Source organism: Excalfactoria chinensis, chromosome 8, assembly GCF_039878825.1.
Source record: "Excalfactoria chinensis isolate bCotChi1 chromosome 8, bCotChi1.hap2, whole genome shotgun sequence".
Lineage (NCBI taxonomy): Eukaryota > Metazoa > Chordata > Aves > Galliformes > Phasianidae > Excalfactoria > Excalfactoria chinensis.
In genome coordinates, this window is record NC_092832.1 from 22,815,849 (window position 1) to 22,834,003 (window position 18,155).

General features: G+C 38.1%; 2 protein-coding genes across 3 annotated transcripts in view; one reads left to right on the forward strand and one right to left on the reverse strand.

The window, feature by feature from the left end:
- Positions 1–44: 44 nt before the first annotated feature.
- On the forward strand, positions 45–3,727 carry PRPF38A (pre-mRNA processing factor 38A). The gene is made up of 10 exons (XM_072342996.1): positions 45–269; positions 338–497; positions 673–794; positions 1,033–1,118; positions 1,277–1,387; positions 1,935–2,047; positions 2,545–2,571; positions 2,649–2,746; positions 3,112–3,160; positions 3,410–3,727. Exons 1-10 carry the CDS (start codon positions 140–142, stop codon positions 3,450–3,452), a joined length of 939 nt encoding a protein of 312 aa, XP_072199097.1. The 5' UTR covers positions 45–139; the 3' UTR covers positions 3,453–3,727.
- A 729-nt stretch (positions 3,728–4,456) lies between these two features.
- Positions 4,457–18,155, reverse strand: part of TUT4 (terminal uridylyl transferase 4) — a 39,447-nt gene continuing 25,748 nt past the window's right edge. For both annotated transcript variants that reach the window (XM_072342761.1, XM_072342762.1), the window contains exons 16-30: positions 17,828–17,931; positions 17,462–17,519; positions 17,264–17,367; positions 16,798–16,887; positions 16,228–16,341; positions 15,087–15,164; positions 14,670–14,847; positions 14,335–14,382; positions 14,155–14,237; positions 13,247–13,362; positions 11,440–11,600; positions 10,398–10,495; positions 8,702–9,227; positions 5,937–6,110; positions 4,457–4,969 (exon numbers count right to left, since the gene is read on the reverse strand). In XM_072342761.1, the coding sequence (XP_072198862.1) occupies positions 4,878–4,969; positions 5,937–6,110; positions 8,702–9,227; positions 10,398–10,495; positions 11,440–11,600; positions 13,247–13,362; positions 14,155–14,237; positions 14,335–14,382; positions 14,670–14,847; positions 15,087–15,164; positions 16,228–16,341; positions 16,798–16,887; positions 17,264–17,367; positions 17,462–17,519; positions 17,828–17,931 (2,024 nt within the window). In that variant the 3' untranslated portion in view covers positions 4,457–4,877. The remainder of the gene's footprint in view (positions 4,970–5,936; positions 6,111–8,701; positions 9,228–10,397; positions 10,496–11,439; positions 11,601–13,246; positions 13,363–14,154; positions 14,238–14,334; positions 14,383–14,669; positions 14,848–15,086; positions 15,165–16,227; positions 16,342–16,797; positions 16,888–17,263; positions 17,368–17,461; positions 17,520–17,827; positions 17,932–18,155) is intronic.

Below are 18,155 nucleotides of genomic sequence, written 5' to 3' on the forward strand. Positions count from 1 at the left end.
CCGCCATATTTGAATCTGGAAAGGATACAGGAAGTGATAAGCTGCCCGAAAAGAACGTGGCGGGGAGGACAGGAAGCGGAAGTTGGTGTTGTTCCTCGCGGAAGTGGGGTGAGTGTGTTTGCCGCCGGGGCTGACCGCCATGGCGAACCGGACGGTAAAGGACGCGCACAGCATCCACGGCACCAACCCGCAGTACCTCGTGGAGAAGATCATTCGCACCCGCATTTACGAGTCCAAGTATTGGAAAGAGGAATGCTTCGGCCTCACGGGTATGGCGGGCTGGGGCGGGCGGGGAGCTCGAGGCGGAGGCCGGCGCTGACGGCTGTCCCTCCCGCAGCCGAGCTGGTGGTGGACAAGGCCATGGAGCTGAAGTACGTGGGGGGCGTTTATGGCGGGAACATCAAGCCCACGCCTTTCTTGTGCTTGACGCTGAAGATGCTGCAGATCCAGCCCGAGAAGGACATCATCGTGGAGTTCATAAAAAACGAGGACTTCAAGTAAGTCTTCAGCACGTTTCCTTGCCTGTGGCTCGTTTGCGTGTCGAAATGTGATGTCCCCAGCTGTCGTGGTTTTGTCATAGGGTGCTGTTCTTATCATAAAGGAATGGTTTTTCTTTACCTAAACTGTTGACTGTGCATAAAGTTCAGCTGTGTGCAATGGTTTGCTTTCCAGGTATGTCCGAATGCTTGGTGCATTGTACATGAGACTGACCGGCACAGCTATTGACTGCTACAAGTATCTTGAGCCTCTGTACAACGACTATCGAAAAATAAAAAGTCAGAACAGAAATGGGGGTAAGCATATATAGCAAAGAAACGCGCTAATGGAGTGAGTTTAAGCCCTGGACATCTGCTCATCTCAGCTGTGCTGCACTTTCTCCTTTCTACAAGACGGGCCTAAGGATTTCCCTCATCATTAAGAATGACTTTAAAGCCATTGTTTGTACAGCTCCTTCAGCGAAGTCTGAAGTGTCTCACCTTATTTATATAGTGTTAACCATGTATGTAAGATGCTATTTTTTTTCCCCTCTAGAATTTGAACTGATGCACGTGGATGAATTTATCGATGAACTACTCCATGAGGAACGTGTGTGTGATATAATTTTGCCTCGATTGCAGGTCTGGAAAAGTGAATGGTTTTAACTGCATCATATTCAGTAGTTGTATCAGCTACTGGCATGTTGCATGAAGCTAGAATTAAGACTCTTTGGGCATGCCAAATGCCTCTTAGGTGCTTATCTTATATAGCCCAAGAATAAAGTTGTAATTTCCCTTAGAAACGATATGTTCTGGAAGAAGCTGAGCAACTTGAACCTCGTGTTAGTGCTCTGGAAGAAGATATGGATGATGTAGAATCTAGTGAGGAGGAAGAAGAGGAAGATGAAAAGGTTAGTGACATTTTACAGAGGAATGGATAAAGCTAATGCTGGAACTGCCCCAAACTTGTATGGGTTTGTGAGAAATAGTTGAGAGATCACAGCTGTTTGCACCTACCAGCTCCTCCCTTAAAGGATTTTCACATGAGCTGCCTGTGAGAACGCTTTAGATCCTGCAGCATCTCTGAAGTGTTGTTTGTCAAGCTTTCCTGCCTGCGGAAAATCACAGCTCTGAACCTCTTTTGTGCTACTTGAACACGTTTTTGATAAATTATTTTATGTACACAAACAAAAAGTAAAGATGGTGAAGGTTATGATGACAGATGTAGTCAGTTCTGCTGTGCTATTGAAGAATCAACAGTATGAAGGTGGTAGTTTTAATTTCCAGTTAGCAAATTTGGGCAGTAGCACTCATACATGCACATTAATTATTTGAGGAAGAAAAAGATTGTTTGGATGACATTTCCTCTTATTCTCACTTAGATTTCTCATTCAGAAATCCTTGCTGATAAATCAAACCTTGAAGACTTACAGAACCTTTTTTCCCCATTGTACCCAGCTGGAGCGAGTTCCCTCTCCTGATCACCGCAGAAGAGGCTACAGAGACCTTGACAAACCCCGCAGATCTCCAGCTATACGATACAGGCGGAGCCGAAGCAGGTCTCCACGAAGGTGAGATGTGGCTCCTTTTCAGCAGTATTTCTACCTATTGTGCTGCAGTGAAGCATGAATTAGATGACAGTTGAGCCTCAGAATCTCTCCAGGTACTTTTGCCACTTCTTAAAGTAAGGAGCAGTGCAGTCATGGGCCTGTACGTTTCCCACGTTCTTCAATAACTGTTGAACTTGCTGGGCAATGTTAGCTAAATACGATAATAGAATGAAGAATGGATACGTAAGGGGAACCAAGTGTGTTTTCACGTAAGCCAAAGTTTTGAGAGAAAATCCAGTTACTGTCCTTACTGGTAGTGAGCCAGAAAAAACTCATCACTTAATCCTTCTGCTCAGTGTATGGGCCAGACCAAAGCACGTACTGCCTCTTCTTCATCAAGCCCATCACTACCACTGCAGGCTATAGGAAAGTGTAGGGTGCAGATGCTAGAGTGTATAGGAAATTAAACTGCTGGTTCTGTTATTATTTTTAATGTCTCTTTTTTCCCCCAATTACAGGCGAAGCCGCTCTCCAAAGAGAAGAAGGTAGTCTTTTATTCTGTTACTCAATGTTAGAATGTATGTTTTTAGCGTGGCTATCTTAAAAGCTTCTTTCCTCTCAGTCCATCACCACGTCGGGAGAGGCATCGCAGCAAAAGCCCAAGACGACACCGGAGCAGATCTAGGGAGAGGCGCCACAGATCAAGATCTAAATCTCCAGGTATTTCTGTGGTTTATAAATTAATCTGTTTGTTTTGTAGTTTTTTTTTAAAACAGCATGACATCTACTGAAAATAAAATCAGTGTCATAGTATCAAGAAAGTATTTTACATGCTTAATGTGGTTTATAAAGAGGTTAATTGTATGAAAGTGTGCAGAACTGCTTCAATACACACAAAATTGCCAAGTATCTGAAAATCGTACTCGGGCAGGAGGTTAATTTGATGCCTAATTAAGCCTGGAATTCTCCCATTAGCTAGGACAGTTAGTCACCAGAAGCAGATTGCAAGAGCAAAACAAGAAAAACCTCCAGGGTCTATGGAAGTAACTGTTTTTTTCTGTTTGTTTTTCTGTTTTGCCTTATAGGGCATCATCGTAGTCACAGACACAGAAGTCATTCCAAATCACCTGAAAGGTAAAATTTCATGGCATGTTTCTTAAGGATGTCTGTTTGTTTGCAGGACCTCATGCTTGTCATTGAATCTTGGGGACTGAAGGTCTTCTTACCATCTAGTAAATTAAATATTTGACATGGTGTCTCATTCAGTGTTTTCCAGTTAATACTCTCCACATGTGGCTGTGTCAAACACTACTTACTGTTATGCTTCATGTTGTTTGTTTAGAAGTCACTAGTGCTGTGACACATAACTGTTCTCTGTTTCAGATCAAAGAAAAGTCACAAGAAGAGTCGTCGAGGGAATGAATAATGAACTAATCAGCATGCAGTTCAGTCCAATACTGTCCTATCTGCTTTATGGGACAGCTGAATATGCACTGGCTGCTTTAGCAGTCAATTTTTAATCCTACTCCTCTTGTACAAGTGTTGTTTTTGTGGGTCTTGTTGTATTTGTTTTTTAGTTAAAGGAAAGCTGAATTTCTTTTACTTTCTAATCCTTATGATAAAATCTGAAGGTAGTTTATAAATTGTTTTTTTTCAATGCCTGTAAAAAAACAGTGAAGAACAATAAAAAAAGGGTTTTTTCTTAAAGGCTCTTTCCTGTTTCTTTTGTAATTTTTCATTGGGACTTCTAACTGAAACTGGCTTTATTCTCAAATCAAAGCTTTGTTTTGACTGACCAGTACTGCATTCCATTGCTGAAGTGTGAATATGCTGAAGTCATAAACACTGAAGAACTACAAGCCTAAACTATCAATAAACCTCCTGTACAGGAAAGGAAGCAACACCACAAAAATCTAGCATGGGTTTAAGTTGGCTTCTGATTTCATTAAGTAATCTGCAATATACAGCCATTAGTTTGTTCTTCTTTAAGGGATCATCCTTTAGTTTTCTGAGGCCAGTACAAGCTGGGTGAAAAGATTCGAGTAAAATAGCCCTTTTCATCTGAAACTTATTGTCATTTACTAAACTTAAAAACAGTAAACCACTACTTTGAAGATAGATCACTTACATGGCCTACCTGTATCTGGGAAGAAAATGACACATGAGCTCATCTCTAGCATGTCTTAATGGAGTTAGCATTCGGCAAGGCCCTGTTTTTCAAATTAAGAATATTTAAAGTTCTTATTCAAATCACCATTCTTACCTTAGTACATTTAATATAATTAAATGAATATAACATAATGGGAATGTGGTTGTATTTAATGCCTTTTCAACGTTGTTTCTGTTACTGCAGTTTACTAATTAAACATACAAACAGGGAAGAGGAGAACAAATCTTACATCCTTTTTTTTGCAGTTTTATTTTTCTTTTAAAAAGTTTTTTGGCACTACATAGTTCTGTAAAGAATAGAAGTGACAAATTTTTTAACACATGAAATCCCTTTCTAATTTTATTTTTTAGAACAATATATATAAAGTCTGAAGCAACCGAAGTATGAATACAGCTAATAGAAAATAAAGAACTTAATTTTAAAAATTCTCTCTCTTTACAGTTTATCAAGATAAAACAAAACACAATTCCCCTTAAAAATAGGGTAATAAAATAGATGAAATTTGTATCACTCCGTTTGGTGATACCAGTAAAAACTATAGTTTGTATCTATGTACAAATGATACAGTTTAAAAACAGTCTTAAATAATCTTGTATCTAAACATGTTGCATTACGATTTTTAAATCAGAACCTGAATTTTTCCTCCCCTCCCCCTCCACCCACCCACAATCCCATTAAACTTCACTTTTTCTGTTGAATGTAATTCAGATTCAAGTGTGGGTGTCCTTGAGACAGAAGCGAGAACCGCTGGTTACTCTGCATCAGTGGACCAGCTAAAAGAAAATGGATTACAATTACTTCAGCAAGTTAAGCATTTCTCACAGTGCTTAGCTATATAAAATGTATTAATCAGAAATAAAGTCATGTTCTAGATTGACACAAATGCTATCTGTAGGGCTAATCCACTTAATGGGACAATGCAGTATTACTTTAATGCTATCTCCAAAATTCCCTCAGAAAGTTTAGTACATCAGTTTCTTACTTCAATCTTAACTCTTCAATAAGAATAATGTCACAGTATTAAAATGAGGGTGTCACTTGAAAACCTCACTACAGCCAACGGAGAAAAAGATTTGGTGCCAGTATCTCTCACTTTATACAGTGTGACCCAGCTGCCAAGTAAAACTTGGGCATAGTTTTTCTCTTACTGGAGCCAAAGGTATTTTTCTTACTGTCCCAGTCCTGGAAGATGCTGCACACCTTTACCTCACTAGCATTAGGAAGAGTTGAGATAAAGTCAGTCCTGAAGCTGATACAACTTTGATGACAGCACTGCTTTGATTGCAGCTGGACTACATAAATTCCAGTGGCTCCTTCCAACTTGAATTATTCTACAGTCTTGTAAACTTTCATGTACGTAAGGCATTCCACAAGCAATGTACAAAAGACAAATAAAATGAATCAGCACAAGATTTCCTTCAAATTCTTAAACTCATGGGCAAATCATCTTAACCCCTCGCAAAGCAGAGGTGGCTCTACAGTGAAAGCAGCAGTGGAGGAAAAAGGCTGGAAGTGCAAGAGTGCAAGCTGATGCAGAATTCAGAGTTTGATTTAACCCCTCCCCTCCCCCAAAAGATTTTAACCCACACAGGAAGCCGGTAAGCGTAGATTTGACTCTTGGATTCATTATGGTTCCAGGGAGGCTAGGAAGTGAAACATGATTCCTTGGCTTGTAAAGCCTTGGAGACAGTAAAGAGACATGTTGCATGAGTTGTTGATTCACATAACTAGTTCTAGTACCTTGAGGGTAGAAAGGTTTGTTCGGTGGATAGCTGGCATTTCCCTGCTGCATGTAGTTCTGAGGCATATTGTAAGGCCACGCTCCTCGGAGGAGAGGAAAATGGGTAGGGGTCCCATGGTCCCAAGGGACAGAAGGAGGGTTCATTTTACCAAACTGTCCTTGGAAACCCTGATCTATTTTTCAATTGAAAGGGAAAAGCACATTGCAAGTTGAAATAATTAAACAGTAAGTCACAAATATAATTTACATCTCAAATAACAGTTTGCAGGGCACTTATCATGACTAGTCCGATGTGCTACCATTTATTTCATTTTTTGAGCATACATCATTAAAGTTACCACCTAAACTACTTCATTATTCACTATAATATAATTTATTGGGGGGGGGGGGAGACATATGATGAATCGGTACTAAGAATCAAGACCCACAATTTCACAATTCCACACAAAAATAAATTAGACTTTACGTCATTCTCATGATGAGAAATACAAGTTCTGAACAACTTTACTAACATCTGGGCCCACACAGATCTTCACTATTGCTAATGTGAGACATGAAAACTATTGTCCTGCAAGAAAGAACTCAAGAACTACACACAGAAAATCCACTAATACTTCTATGCTTAAGAAACTTGATACATAGTTGGCCAATAGACCAACTTAAAATTGATTTCTAGAGAGAAAGATCACAAACTTATGCAATAAGTATGCAAATTATAAGCTATTCCATTCACCAATTAGTATTACTGCAGACTGAAGCATGAGAAATCAAGCATCCAAGGGAGGCACAGCACACAGCAGCTTATGCCAAACCCTGTATTACTACTACTGCTCTTCTGGCTTCCAGTTTTTTAAGACACAGCAATGCCTGCTGATTTAAAAATGTATACAATGTACATCTAAAAATAAAGAAATACATTCAAGAAACTAGTGCTCTCAGTACATCAGCTCCCCTCCAGATTGGTCCGAAAACTTTTAGACAGACATTCATTAACTAGAAGTAAGCTACAGGTCTAAAAATAGTCATGGAGCACGGCACTGGAGTAGGCGTGAAAAAAGTTATCTGTCTGAAACTTCTAATGATCCTACTTCTGATCAGACTGTCTACTGGAAAGAAAGCAAATCTGTTCCTTCTAAGTCAAGTTCATGCAAGTCAAGACAAAATTGTCCACGAACTTAGTCTTCCAAGTTGTACAACACAAGTATAAAGCAGGCTCCAAACAGAGCAGGCAGCTCATTTTTACTATGCACCTATCCAGTGTTGTCACCTTACATATCATCTAAGACATAAAGGAAACAAAGCTGATCAAAATACAAAAAGGAAAAGTTCCTAGACTGAAAACTAGGAAAAGGCATTCATGGGGGAAAATACCGAGACTGCACAAGAAACCTGGGACAACAACTGTGAAGGCAAGATGGCAGTAGAAGTAAACAGAATCATAGAATGGCTGGGATGGAAGGGACCTCAAGAATCATCAGGCTTCAACCCCCCTGCTGCAGGAAGGGCCACCAGCATAATAAAACAGAGCAGAAGGAAATAGACTGAAGACAGAGACTGACTGGACTACATGATGGAAAATGGGACTACTTGAGGAAGGAGAACGAAGGAGAAACTAGGATTCAAGAGCCAGCCTGCAAGACGACAGCTTCACAGGTGAGGTGTCAGACTGGAAGAAGGTGCTTGAGAAAAAGTCAGGGCTGGCTGGGCATGGAGGAGGGGGACAAATAATTTAGATCAGAAATTATGGAGGCTCAGGGACTAAGCACACTGAAAATTCAGCACCTTTGTAGCAGCTCCTATATCCTCAAGAATATCCTCACGAAGCTCCAAATACAACACCATGCAACTCCCACACCTCAACAAAAGTGTTAAAAACTCACTGGTGGAGTACACCTCAGCAACACTTGACTCAGATGAAAACCTACTGTTGCTGTCAATTATTCTGTTAGTGCAGAGAAAAGCTGTGCAAGAGATTCCCAGTTTCCACCTCTTGTGATGAACAACTGCATCATCATGTTGCATTATGAAGATATATATATTTAAATATTGGGAAAGCTACACACTTAAATCAGAAGACCATTACATGCAAATTCAGGGGCTGCATTTTTTATGTTGCTTTAAAAACGATATGGGCTCTGACTAACATATACTATTTCTCTCAGCCTTGAACATATGAATGTACTTGGCTTTGGTAGGAGGCAAAAGGCTGTTGTCCAATTGTTGCGGGTAAAGCATTGGTGATGGATACTCAGAAAATAAGGTCAAGATGAAGGGAGATAAAAGAAGCAGAATAAACTATAGGAGAAAAGACTGTATACAAACCATGTCATTATGTCTATATTGCACTAAATACAAGAGGACAATGTGTTTGCACAACCATAATTGTGCCAGTCTCTCAAATTCATAGTTGCAGTCTCAGCATTCATCTAATAATCTATACAGCACCATAAACAGAAACTGTTTTTTGCATTCACAGAAATCCACTTTAGACTCAAACAATTATTAGAACATTTCTCAGTTGAATGCATGTTTTCTCATGTCTTGCACAGCCATTAATGGCAAATAGGATCAACAACTAAAAGTCAACAAAGATCCAACCTGCACAATTTTTTCCTACAAAAGCATTAAGACAATGAAAGTACTAACTTAGTTTCTTAAGCACTGTATTTTTAAGGCAAAACAAACTGGAAGAGTTAGCTGTTTCTGTAACATTTAACATTTGTACACAAAGTGTGAGAGGTTTGATACAACAGAGAAGAATTACCTGAATTCCCCACAGTGCCATTGTTCACCAGTGAGTTTGGAGTCACAGGATTATGCCAGTGTCCCTCATGAGAAGTGCTGGGGATTCCCATGGGCCTGGCAGCAGGCTGTGCGAAGATGATACTGGGATCATTCAAGCTTACACTGCTCTGGTTATTTGTGGTGCTGCTGCTGCCAGATCTCATAGAAAATGGAACATTTGTAGAATGAGGAGGGTTACCCGGTGCTGAGTGAATAACAGGCCCATGAATAGGCCACGAAGTGTTGGGAAGCTGAATTTGGTGGTGATGGTGCATCTGAAGTAGTCCCAGGTTATGCAAGGCAGAATACTGACCTGGGGGAGATTGGGGAAAGTTAAACAAAGACAGCTGGACCTGATGGGGTGGCTGTGCAGCCTGCTGTGGTTGCGGAACGTGCTTAGACTGGGATATTGGTTGTGGCTGAGTCTGGTTAATGGAGGCTGGCTGAGAGGAATTCTGTGTAAATTGTTGAGGTTGTGGAGAATAAGATGACTGATGCGAATCAGACTGGAGGGAAAAAAAAGTATGTACTTCTGATTAGTTCACTAGCAATTTAATAGTGTTTTTTTTTTACTAAGTATGCAATGCATTAGTCTATTCATAAAAACAATGCAGAGCAATCCCCAGCATTATCCCAACTACCAAGCCCAAGTTCCTGCCGGTTTAAACCAGTGCAGTTCAACTGATATTTGTTTTCCACAGCAGATGTTAACATGACCCATCCCACCACCAAAAACATGACTCTGAGCAAAAAAACTAACCACAAGCTCTTCATTAGACTTTACGCATCTGTTTCTCATTTTTAATCAGTCTTTCCCATCTTGCTTATTTATAGCCCAGAATCTCATTAAAGACTTAGTTTATTTCTAAATAGAGCAGTTCTTATTACCACAGATACTTCTGAGATTCCAAAATAAGCTCCTAACATTGTTATTGAATCTATTAAACAAGAAATTGAACTTTCTAGAACTTGATATGCAGATATCAAGTAATTGCTGAAGACACAGAAGCAAAAAGTATTACAGCATTTGCTGTAAGAGCTTATTTTATTTTTTATTTCTGTCTGAACAAGAGGAAAAATTTCTTCACTGTGACAGTGATTGAGTGCTGGTTACCCAGTGAGGCTGTGGAATCTCTTTCCCTGGAGATATTCAAAAGTCATCTGGCCACAATCCTGGGTAACATCTCTTGGGAACCTCACTGTTCTGTCTGTTCTTCTAGTTTACGCTTGCAGACTCCCCCTTTATCACATCTGAACTAGCATATGGCTTCCCATGTTCCCTGTCTGTTCCTTGCAGTCCCCTCTTAAACCACAGAAAATCACAGTAGTCACAAACCTACATGTACAGTATTTTAACAATAAGCTGAGTTTTACTTCCCTTAGTTACTCCAGAATGTTGCCAAAAATAAAAACAAGATTTCACAAGTATTTAACAGATACTGAAGCTGACCTTTCAGAACTGTGAACTCTCTTATGAAATTTGACTATATGGTTTCCACACTGAAGCATCATGAACAATCTCAAAGAGACACTGCATTACAAATCACATATGTATTACCTGGCTAGGTAGTCAAGAATCTGCTAAAAAAGTCTGGTCAGAACTATTCCTAGCACAGCCCAAGATTCCTGGTTTGCTAACACTACTTACTTTGATACTGTAGCTAATTGGAACTTACACATTCTGATGACTGTCTAGTGCGCAAGGGTCCTTCCACTTGCTGCTGGCTTACAGCCACTAGCTGTGAATTGACCATGCTCCGGACCAACTGGCTGCCTAATCAAAGAACAAAAAGTTTAAATAAAAAGCACAAGTTTAAGGGTTACAGAATAATGAACACGAAACCAGCAATCAGTGACACTGTAAGCACTGTGTGACAGAATGTAGGAAAATCACTTTAAATACTCCTGCCTTTAAGCAGAAACCTTTCCATCTATTGGTAACAGCTCATGTTAATATTTACAGCATCTAAAGCCAACATTTAATTCTGTGCAATACAAATCCTAGCATGAACACATAAAGAAGGCTACTTTACAGAGGGCTTCCACACAATTGCTGTGAGTTGTGGGATTTCAAATGGCATTAGCAACAGCAAAAACTTTTGGGCAAAGAGGGAAAAGAAAGGGATAACATAATACAGAAAACAGCAAGGTTCTCTCTGAAGTTAATTTATCACCTCCTTCCTTAATTTCTCAAGTAATGTGGACCTGTAAGAGCCTAATGGAAATGGGTTTGCAATTATATAACAGCATCTAAAAAGCCTCCTGATGTATTTACATGCTTTTAGAGTGTTACTTAAAATCACTGTTTTTTTGTGAAAATACATTTACTTACCTCTCATACATGATGGAGGGTTAGCTAACATTTAACAAACACTTGGAAGAAGAAATGCATTCAATTATTACTATGATTACCACACCAAATGCACCCAGTGTGAGTGGAAGACAAATAAATGCAAGGCTCTGAAGTACACTACACTTACTGCTAAGTAGTTTTTTTTTAAACCACCCATGCAAAGACTGAATTTCAGTAGATACTTCTGCCCTTGCAGAAAAAACAACACTTAGACTAAAAGGTCTTTTTTGTTTTTTGTTTTTTGCAATCACTGAAACAATCAGTTGCAAAAACTTTGAAGATAATTACTAAGTCTGTTTAGAAAGTTAGAAAGAATGGATCTCGGGACTTTAAAATGATACTAAAAACACAGAAGCTTTACTTACTTGGCACACTGTTATTTCTCTGACGGGCTTGTTTGAATTCAGGACAATCTCTTCTAACGTGACCCACATCTCCACAGATGAAACACCTCTTCTCTCTTGTTTCTCTATCATCTTCTTTCACTTCTTTTTCATCATCTTTCTCATTCTCTTTTTTCTTTAACCTAAATGGCAAGTTTTTATAAACACAAATGCAAAAACCACAGAGTTTGGTATATGCAAAGGAAATGGTTACATAACCAACAGCTGTACCAGCATATAAATACTTCAGGAATACCGTAAAAGGTACTTCCAGAATGTAATCTGGTGAATAAACTGTTTACACAAACTTAACCAACTTAGAAACTCCCCAGTATCATCCAGAAGAAACCTGACCACTGGTCCAGAACTATACCCACACTAAAGAAGGCTTAGTCTGCCAACTAGTTTGGGAGTTAATTCTATACAACAATCCCACTGAGTCAAATATAGGAAAAACAAGTTAACTATATTTTGTAGGTAAAGGCTCCATCTGACTGGGGATGGAGTATTTATTTATGAGTGTATTAGCACCTTGAGCCCAGACAGGATGTGAAAGAGAGCACTGAAGCTCTTTAAAGACTCAGAACAACTGCAAAAAACTGGAGAATTATTAGTGATCAGGAACTGAAACAAGATACAAAAGCCTTCTTCTGCACAACGTCTGTAGCATTAAGTATTAGTACTACTTAGTGAGCTGTATATACTATTCATGAGATATTCCAGGTGGCTGTACCATAGCAGCAGTTTCTGTGAAGGACAGATCACAACTCGTCCTGAGGCAGATAGAGGGAAAGAGGTGATGCTATTCTATGTGCTAGTGCTTGTGATGAATGTATTACTGAGAGTAGCTGTAAGAATTGGTCAACCTGTGACTTTGGGGACCCAGACCAGTTTCACATATCTTGAAGTCTGCAGACCAAATAAACGCCTGCAATTAGTAAGGGACTCGGTAGCAAGAAAAGAAACAGAATCTTTGGAAGAATTATGGAGTATTCAATTGAACACAAGGACTAAATGAAAAAGCCCAGACTTCAGACTAACAAGAAAACACTGACTTGTAAGGGCTTCCACAGTTTGTAGGATGAGTCAAACAACCTACACTGGATGGCTCATGGAAAATGTAAAGATGTAAAAATGCAAAGAGCGTGAATTTTTTGTCAATCCTTGATGAACTTCCATTGGACACACCAACCTACCATGTAATAGGAATCCTTTTCAGCAAGAGTTTTGAATCCAATGACATAATTGCAATTGATGTACAGATGTATGATCCTTAATTGACTATCCTAGTATGATATAATCTGCCTTTAAATTTTAATAAACAAGATTTTACCTGGCTTACAAAGATATGTTACCGTATAGAACAATTTGAATTCAATACTGCCTTCCAAACATCACCAGTACAGGAAATCCACTTTAGTATATCACAAATTGTGCAATCAGGTAATGTGGTCCACAACTGAATGTTGACACTATAAAAGGGTAACTGACTGATTTAAATTTTAAGGTAAACATTTAAAATAGATCACAAAGCAAAAATGTCAACATATGGACTGATTATACCACGTGTGTGCTTGCGTGAGCACTTTTAAGACTTGAAGGGATGATGAGAAATAGTTTAAGAAAAACAAAAACTGGATGGTTAGTTGAGGTCAGATATGAAGCTCTGATTTTCTATGCAATTCAGAGCATTTTCTTCATTTCCATTTAAACTGCAAATCTCCAACTCTCTCCTGATTTAATCACAAAGATTGTAACTTTTAAGTAGTTAGCTTTGTGTATTACTTACCTCCTCCTCTTTGGACAGTCTTTCATGTAGTGACCAATTTTTCCACAGACACGACAACATCTGTCATTGGGAGCCAATTCTCCATCTGTCAGCACTTTTGAGTCAAAGAAGTATTCCTATCAAAATACATCAGACAGATACAATGTATAAATCACTCATTTAAAAAGACTGAAAAATGAAGGAAAAATAGACTTGCCTTATCTTCAGTTCCCTAAATGTTATTGCCCCTTAGACAATACCTTCCCCTGGATAACTTATTTATATTTCAGAGAAGTTGAGCAGTCTTAGCTAGAAAGGGGTTTGTCCTAAGGCCTGAGGCCAAATTTCCAGAACAGCCTACACAGGCTCACGCCTTCTGCCTACCTTACACCTTCCCCATGGTTTCTTACAGCATAAAGGCAAGGTTTTGTATGCGATATATTTTGGAATGTGAGTCACAGCTTATATGCCTTCCAAAGGAGTCTATGTTCTGTCCCAAATACTATGATTAAATCCCCCTAGACTGAACAAAGTTCAGGTGGGAAATTGATGAAGCATTCTTATTATTCGTATCACAACAGCACTCAAATGCCCCAATAAAAACAGACCATATTTTATTAGGCACAGCACAAAACAGAACACAGTAACTGCATCAAAGAACCTGTAAAACAAATTCATGAAAACTGCAGATTTAGAAAGCAAAAAAAAAAACAAACCCACAAAAATACCAGAGAGATGTGGGGAAATAACAATAAATCAGCCTTCCCGCCTACCTAGGAAGCCAGCTCACATTCTAACAGGGTTTCCAGAAATATACTTTAAAAAATGAGAAAGATTTTAAAAATCAATGAGGAACACAAGCCCTATTCACAGCTATTTGTGATAACAGTTCTAAAGTTAAAAAACATACTAAAATTTTGAAAACTTACAGCTTCTCTTCCAACAGTTGGGTAGAATGGGGTACCAAATAATTTCCTCCCATTGATAAATGCCTTCATTATGAAATTGGTCACTGATGATGAAAGACAAAATTATTAGAAAACAACAGAAAAGGCACAACACTTCAGAAAACAGTGAACAATAACCATCAATAGAGATTGACAGCTTACTTTTCCTAGAGACTCCAGCACCAAGATTATGATTCAAGTCAAAAGGATCTGTGTAAAGAAGGAGGAAAAAACAAGGCAAAGTTGGAAAAAACATGCTGCAACACAATTTCTAATACACAGAATTCCATTTCAAATACTCTCATAGAGCAGACAACAGTAGATAGCAAAGTGATACTACAAATTAGGAGTCTAATCTCACTTTGTAAAGTGTAGGACTTGTAAACAAGGGGTTTTTCAAACATGGCAATTTGCTTACATAAAGGTCCTGCGCAACCATGAGAACAGATCCTGAATCACACTTGCATTAATGGAAGCAAAAGTCAGCACGTAAGTACCTTCAATAGCAATACATTTTGATGTCCACTGTTTCTCAAATGTAGTTAACAGCTTCTTCTGTCGGATGCTGATCACGTATTCCTTGAAGTCAAATTCTTCAGTGTAAAATCGCAGCAACCCCAGCCAGAGCTCTCCAAGTGATTCAGTGTTCTTTCCAAGAGAAGGCAGACGCTTCTTCTACGTGCAATTGAAGACATTAGGACAATTCAGGGCTACCTTTATTATTTATCTTTATGTATATATGTTATACATTTACATAAAAAAGTAAATATTTCAGCAAAACAGGATTAAAGTGGGAAGCTGTAATCACATGGATATGGAAGTTCTCCTTTGTGTATAACACTGTTATAAATAAATCACTTTCTCATAAAAAGGAACCCTAAGGTTTAGTGACCCTTTTGATATTAGAATATTACCAGTTCTTCCATGTCATCAAAGAAAAAGGCATTCCATCCATCTACCATTCTCTGTGGAATCTGCTTTCCATCAAATATCTGCCAAAACAGGGAGGGACAGTTACCACCATCATTTAAAGGTCACCATAAATATATCTGCAGTTGTTAAGAACAGCACAAAAGTAGAAGTCTTTCCATTTTAGCTATTATTTGATACATAGACAGAATTTCCCATTGGGAAAATGCTTGAAAGTCACTTTGTACTATTGCTATGCCTCTTGCAAAGTACTTGGATATTTTATTTTCACTTATTCCTTACAAATAAGAAAACATGACTGAATTACATCATTGAGATTCCAACATCCCTCTTGCCCACAACATCTCTAAGGAGACTTGAGCAAAGTCAAAGGGGAAATTCCAGTTTATTTAAATATACTCTCAGGGACAGCAATAAAATAACAACTCTCAATCACTACTAAAATATCACCAAGAAAGTCAGAGTCTCAGCTGCTACGTTAAAGCCAATTTTCTTCATGCATGCAGATGGGGGGTAACTTACAAAAGTGCTTTACAGTTACAGAGTATATTCAGGAAGAGGTAGACAGTTAGCCAGATATATTCCTCCAGTCCATGAAAAGAAAGTACAGAATGTTATAGTCTTAAAGCTTCCTGGTACATGTAAAGCAGTATCTTTAAAGTTGTACCAAAGCAATGATTATTCTCCCACACCTTCTTATGAAATTGGAAAATAAATTCTCTCTTAAAGATAAGAAGCTGAGTCTTAAAAGACATTTCTTAGAATAACTGATAGAAGAGCTGGAGTTACATCCTATGAGCATCTAGCACAGCCTCAATTACAATTCCCTTCCTTCCATTCCATTTGCCTTTTTTTCCTTTTTTAAATCCTGCTCAGGTATCATAATGCCAAAATCTCCAAGTAAATATAACAGCAGAATTCAAGTCCAACAGATTCACTTTTTTTTTTTTTTAATTTTCTTTTGCAGTTTTACCCACCAAAACAAAGCGAGAGTTAAGAACCTGCCAACGAGGAAAGGCTCTGTGCTTCATTCATCCTTCTGACCCTAACGCACAGATTTCTCATATATGAATTTATGCAGCAATACTTCATAGCCTATTTTTTTTTTTTTTTACCTAAACGTACCTCCTGAAGAACTGGAATAACTGGTGGATTTCTCTGTTGTAGAAAGTACAAAACCATAAGAATGTAGGCATATGAAGACAGACTACCACGGGATGCATCACCAATGTCGCAGCGCTGAAAACAACACATTTTAAACAAAATACTGAATTTACATTACATTATTCAAGACCAATAACTACGCCAGTTAGCAAACATAACCCCACCGCCAACAGAGAATCACCTCATACAGAAAAACAGGTTTACAAGGAATAAAAAATGAACATCTTCAAATTAAAGTACCATCTGGAAAACTCAGAATCAATTTTTGCCTAACAGAAAACCAGAAAACTTTCTAATAACCAATTTAGTGTGTTGTTTGTTTTTTTTTTATAATGTGCCAAAGTTGAAAAATCCCATTAGAACTTGATTCAGACAGACACAACCAGATGGACTGCAGTCAGCTTAAGAGTGCTTCTTCATATTAACAGCATTCTGCTATCTCCTTTCTTGTTGGTGTTAAGCAAAAGGTAAACTCAGTGGCTGTATTGGAAACACTATGCTGTACAAATAAGTATTTTCTTTGTGTATTACCTTTGCAAAAACTTTCATTGTATAACCCAGATATTGCACTCTAGGATCAATAGCTGCATACGTAGCCAGCATTCTTGTATTATGCTGGGCCTGAAAAAAATCAAACAAGTGTCTCAATGTAATTTATGGTTTATTATAGTACAACTGGAGGACTACAAACCCACACAGCTATTCCCTAACATTCACACAACTTTTCCATCACAAATCTAGCTGAAATATGAAATCAGGACAGATGCATTCAGGAGCATTCACGAAGATGTTTTGTATACCATGCTGTTGCTGTGCCATCATGTTATACAGCTACTTGAGCTGGGCTAAGGGTAAAGATGTTATTTAAATGAGGAAAAAAAAAAAAGGAACACAAGAATTTTAATTCTGGTCTCTAAATTATTCCCTCAAATGACTACTTGAATGAGTTACAACAAATTATAAAGGTTTTTTTGAACTCAAACAAACAGATACTTACCAGTGTATTGTATAAACTGATATCTCCTTCTAAGCCACTTCGTCTGTGTTCAAATTTTACTATAGGCACTTTGGCTGTTGTTATAGGCAAGATGTTTCTCAGACCTGGAGAGGCAACACTTTAGTACATAAAACATTTCTATTAACTACATATATATTAAATGTAAATATAAAACAAACAATACTTTTAAACACTTACCTGGATGCTTCTTAAGAACTTTTGCCAAGCCTTCTATTATTTCTTTACAGTTCAATTTCTAGGAAAAATAAATGCCACAGCTTAAGATGTTTAAATATGGCTTCTATCTCAATAAGCATATCTGCCATCAATCAAACATCAATCATAAAGAAAAAGTACAAAAAGAAACAGTCTGTAAACTAACACATGAATTTATATAAAAAGGTGACTCATTCTCTGTGTGTACTTTTACAATGCACTATTATAGCATGTTAGAACTAAAATAAATTACATCTTGCTTTAATTGTGTAGAGTACAAATCTATGTGCTAGAAGCAAAATCCCACCTGCCCAGTAAATAGGAGCCCCATCTGTACGAAACTCTTACCTCTGCATTTTCATGGCCTTCCAATGTCATGCAGATATCTAGATCACTGTCCCGAAATCCAAATCCATTCTTTGAAGAGCCAAACAAGCAAAGTCTAGCTTTATCTAATCAAAAATGTAGAACAATTAAGCAAATGTAGAACAATTAAGCAAACGTAGAACAACTAAGCAAACGTAGATAAAATAAAACTCTGTTACAGTTTAACAATACATCTTTACTACAGAATATCACTTAACTGAGATGCACAGGCATACATAAAATGCACTTCAGAGGGAACCTACAACATCATTTCTAACATTTCATTGTTGATGAAGGAGAAAACATAATA